Source organism: Nicotiana sylvestris, chromosome 1 (genome assembly GCF_000393655.2).
Source record: "Nicotiana sylvestris chromosome 1, ASM39365v2, whole genome shotgun sequence".
Taxonomy (NCBI): domain Eukaryota; kingdom Viridiplantae; phylum Streptophyta; class Magnoliopsida; order Solanales; family Solanaceae; genus Nicotiana; species Nicotiana sylvestris.
Window position 1 is genome coordinate 168,941,852 of NC_091057.1, and position 4,848 is coordinate 168,946,699.

Consider the following 4,848-nt stretch of genomic DNA (forward strand, 5'->3'; position numbering starts at 1 on the left):
TTGTAAGCTAAATAATTTATATATACAAATAAAATTAAGAATATAATTCAAAATAAATTTAGAACTTCAATTCTTCATTTTTCGTATTCATGCTTCCTGTTTCAGTTTACAATAATCAGCGTGTCAGTTGTGTACCTGATATTGGAAGCAAAAGAAAAGTGAGAGATCAGCAGAAATTCAGTAGCATACAACAACAGCAATCCCAGCAACTAGTAACAACCAGCGACGAGAAACTTAGTGACAGATTTTAAAATCAAGACAAAATCCGGAAACAACAACAACCAACGGACAGAAGCAAAGGGAAACTTTTCAGATTTTTGAAAGACTAGTTAGTGTTTAACCCTTAATTTCTCAATCCGTATCTCAGAATATTTGGACTATATATCAGGTGTATATTCTTCTTCTTTTGAATTTCCAGAATGTTTTTTCCTTTTTGTTTTTCTAAAGTCTTAGTATTTTTTTTTTCGGAATTTTCTCTCTTAATTTTTTTTTTCTCTCCCTTAAATCTGATTCAAGACCTCCTTATATATCCCCCAACCCATAAATCTTTTAATCAATTAAAACCAACCCATTTTCTCTACCAAACTCATTATCTTCCCACTCATCCACATTACATTAAATAAATATATCACACCACCCCATTATATTTTGTCCCCCATGCCTAACATAAATAAATACAAGATTCCCCCACTAAATTTTGTCTTGTCCCCCTTTATATTAAACAACTATATCACAACCCACCCCATTTCATTTTGTCCCCCATGCTTCATATAAACAATTACAAAATGTACAATTCCTAAACTACCCCTCCGACCCTATTACAAATTACTATTTTACCCCCGAAAGTACTATAAATTACCAAACTACCCATCAGCTTATAACACATCAATTAATCAAACTTAACCAAAATATAGACAATATGATTAATTTCTAACAATGTTCAAACAACAAATTTCATGAACATGATTTCTTCAACATTTCAACAACAAATCACATGAACACAAATTGAACAACAAAGAACAACTAAAATTTGATTGAACAATATTTTAGCAACAAACAATCCTATTTTCGGATTCAACAACAACAACAAACAAGTATATTTTGATTTCTAAATTCAATAATATTGAACTTAAAATCAACTACTCTAACTTACAACAAACAATTCCTATCTTAAACTTAAACAAGATTATGAGACAAATTCAAGAAATAATCATAAATGATAAACAAGAAATCAAACTATACAAAATTCGGATTCAAGATCATCCAAACAAAGTATGAACATGAATGAATCTATTTTAACACAACAAACATGACGGATTAAAACGATTAAATCAATATATTATTTTCTGGAAAAATTCATAACAACATGAAACAAATTGAAGAAATAATTAATTAAATTTCAATTTGAATCTAACAAACATTAAACCAACAAATATTCACTTAAACAACAATACAAACATGAAATAAACATGAAAAACAATTAATTAATCTTTCATTTGAAATCTGAAAAATTAATTTAACAAACAACACATGAATATGAACTAAAAATTAATTCAAACGATAAACAAAACAAACATTTGCGGATTTTAGATTCGAAAATAACAAAACAAAAATACGAAAAAAAAATAAAACTCAAAAATCTACTAACCGGAGATGAGCAACGATGAATTCGATCGTATGGACTGTTTCGACGAACCTCAAACATGGGAATAAATCTGTCCGGACTCAACGACGAACTCAATGACGAACTCAACGACGAACTCACCTTTCTTGTAAACTTGAACGAACTCAAAACGATGCTCGACGACCTCGACTAAAACTCGACCGAACGAAAAGGTGGCAGCAGCTTCGTCTGAAGATACAACAGCTGGAAGTGTGCTTGGTTTGTTCGCGCGAAGAAGATGAGGGCAGCAACAGTAGTGTGAAGACAGCTTAGCCATGGTGATGTCCAAGCTCGAAGAGAACGAAACAGTAACGGAGGTCATTTGGCCATGGAAACGAATGGTCGACGAGGGTAATGACAACAGTGGCATGATGGGTCTGTTTGGTTCGAACTGGATGAAGAGCAGCTATTCGTCGAGGAGGAGGAAGGTGGTCGACGCAGCAAGCAGAAAACTCGAGCTTGAAGCAGCGTCAATGGCGTGAAGGCAGCTTGGCCATGGCGATGCTTGAGCTTTGAAGAAGACGAAACGAGGCAGCAACTCGTCGATGGCAGAAGCAGTTGTTCGTCGAGCTCCGACTCGAGCAGCCATGGACGTTGCAAGTAGAAGCAGGAACGAGGTGAAGGGGTTAGCCATGGATGTCGAGCTCAAGCTCGAGCTTGACGAAGGACGAAGAAGATGAAGTGACGACGCAGAGACAGCTACGCGGACAGCAGTAGCTATGGTTCTTGGGGTCGTTTGGTCATGACGAACTGTTTGTTGATGGTTCTTGGGGTCGTTTGGTCATGACAAACAAATGTTTTATTTTTTGTTGCATTATGCTCTACTTGGATACAGAGAACTGGCCATGTTGAAATTAATTACCTAAAAGAGATGACAAATCTACCCGAGCAATTTGTTAAAGGGCTAGCAACAGCTGCTTTACAAGGCCGTGCACAAATTGTGCCTGACCAACTTATAGAGAGTGAAGGCTCAGGGGACCTTGTGTTCTACTTCGATGGTGCTCATAGTCCTGAAAGCATGGATGTATGTGCCAAATGGTTTTCTCTGGCAATCCAAGGAGATTACAAGCAGCACAATTCCTATGGGAGTAATCGAGGACATAATGAATCGGGGGCTTCACATGATTCAGTAGAGATGGGCCATCATGAAGCATCCAAGAAAAGTTCAACTCAATTCTTACTCTTCAACTGTATGTCGGTGAGGGATCCTCAACTACTTCTTCGAAGACTGATGAGGGCGTGTGCTAATCATGGAGTACACTTCCAGAAAGCACTCTTTGTACCTAACGTATCAGTATATTACAAGGTGGGTACCTCAATGCCAACTGATACTCAAGTTGATCTCTCATGGCAGTTGACTCTACAAAGAATATGGGAAAACCTCGTTCATGGGGAAAAAGGAAATGATGTGAAGAATACAGACCAAATATACTCTGATGATGCCTAAAGGATAGTGCCCGTGGGGTCAAGGGCAGCCATGGTTGTGCTTTGGAGTTTTGAGGAAGAAGAAGGAGAATGGGGGGGGATGCTTTAGGCATTTTTAGGGTTTTCTTACTTTTTTTTTGTTTTATTTTTTTGTACAATAATAGGGGTGTTGGGTTATGCACTGGGTCGACCCAGTACGAAATGGACTGGGTCATAGGGAAGGTTGGGCCATTTTTTGGGCCTGTGGCTTGAAATCGAAGAAGAGGCCCAATTCCTACTTTCTTTATATTTTCGCTCTCTTTTCTTCTTTTATTTTCTAAAACTAAATTATAAAAATACTTAAACTATTATTAAGAACTAAATTAAGTCATAAAAGCGCAAATTAACTCCCAATATCAATTAACGCACAATTAAATAATAATTAAGCATAAAATTGTATATTTGGACATTAAATGCTAAAAATGCAAACGATGCCTATTTTTGTAATTTTTTTAATTTTTGTAAAACACATCTAATTATTAACAATTGTGGAATTAAATCCTATATGCAAAATGCGACATATTTTTGTATTTTTATTAATTTAGCAAATAAACACGCACAGACAAATACAAATAATTATTCAAAATATCACAAAATTGCACACCAAAGAAAAAGTTTTTTTTTTTTTGGGAGTAATTCTCATATAGGGCAAAAATCACGTGCTTACAATGATCCTGCATTTACTGTTTTTACTTCCCTTCATAAACAGTTGTATCTTCTTTCGAACAAATGTTTGTAGCAAATCTTAGTGTGTTCGTGGATTGTGACACCAGATTCTGGATAGTAATAGTAATAGTAATAGTATTGGTAATAGTATATAAAGAAAGAGGCTATCTACTTGCTTTCGCATTTATTTCTACTTGTTTTAGCTTGTTTATTTTTAATCATCGAAACGTAAAGGAAATTGGTTAATAATACTCTAATGTTGGCTTGCCTGACAAGTGTGATGTTATGCGTCATCACAGTCCCGATGATGGAAATTCTGGATCGTGACAGTAAAAGATAGAGAAATAGAACATGAATCAACCATAAGTAGGAGTGCCGCACACCTTTATTTTTAGTTAGTTATTGCTGGCTAATTAGGGCTCATAAAAGGCAAGTAATGGACTAACTAATTCCTAAACACCATTCATATCCTATTTGAGTGGGAAAAGATTTATTGACAATTGTCATATTTCCATCTTATAAAATTTCCATGCCAGAAAAGGACAGTCTAGATGATCAGCTAAACGCATTTACCTCTTGTGTCATTTCTACCAAATACACAACGAATCTAGTAAACAACCATACAATTTAATTATAGGACTACAGCTTTGGGTGCAATTGAAAAAGAAAATAGATACACCTGGAAACAAAAGGAAAACGTGAAAAATTAAGAGGTCAATCCATGTACTAATTGTTAAGATATGATAGTTCACACCGTTGCTTTATTAGGTTAGTTTCATAATTATAATTAGGGTGTATAAAGAAAATCGATAAATCGCACCAAATTAATAATCCCAGTCAAATCGGGGAATAAAATCCGATTGTGGGTTGGTTTGATTTAGTTTGGTGTTGGAAAAAAAAAACCTGATCAAAATTGGTTTGATTTGATTTTAACAAAAAAACGGTCAAACCGAAATCAAACCAACCCGATATTATGTTTATACAATTTTAAAAATATTTTATACATATAAATATTTACTGTAATATAATTTATAGTAAATATTTCTTAAACTATT

At 34.8% G+C, this 4,848-nt stretch overlaps 1 protein-coding gene across 1 annotated transcript; it reads left to right on the forward strand.

Annotated features, from left to right (window-relative positions):
* The first annotated feature begins 2,208 nt into the window (after window positions 1-2,208).
* LOC138876972 (folylpolyglutamate synthase-like) lies at window positions 2,209-3,110 on the forward strand. The gene is made up of 2 exons (XM_070156276.1): window positions 2,209-2,280; window positions 2,499-3,110. Exons 1-2 carry the CDS (start codon window positions 2,209-2,211, stop codon window positions 3,108-3,110), a joined length of 684 nt encoding a protein of 227 aa, XP_070012377.1.
* Window positions 3,111-4,848: the final 1,738 nt, after the last annotated feature.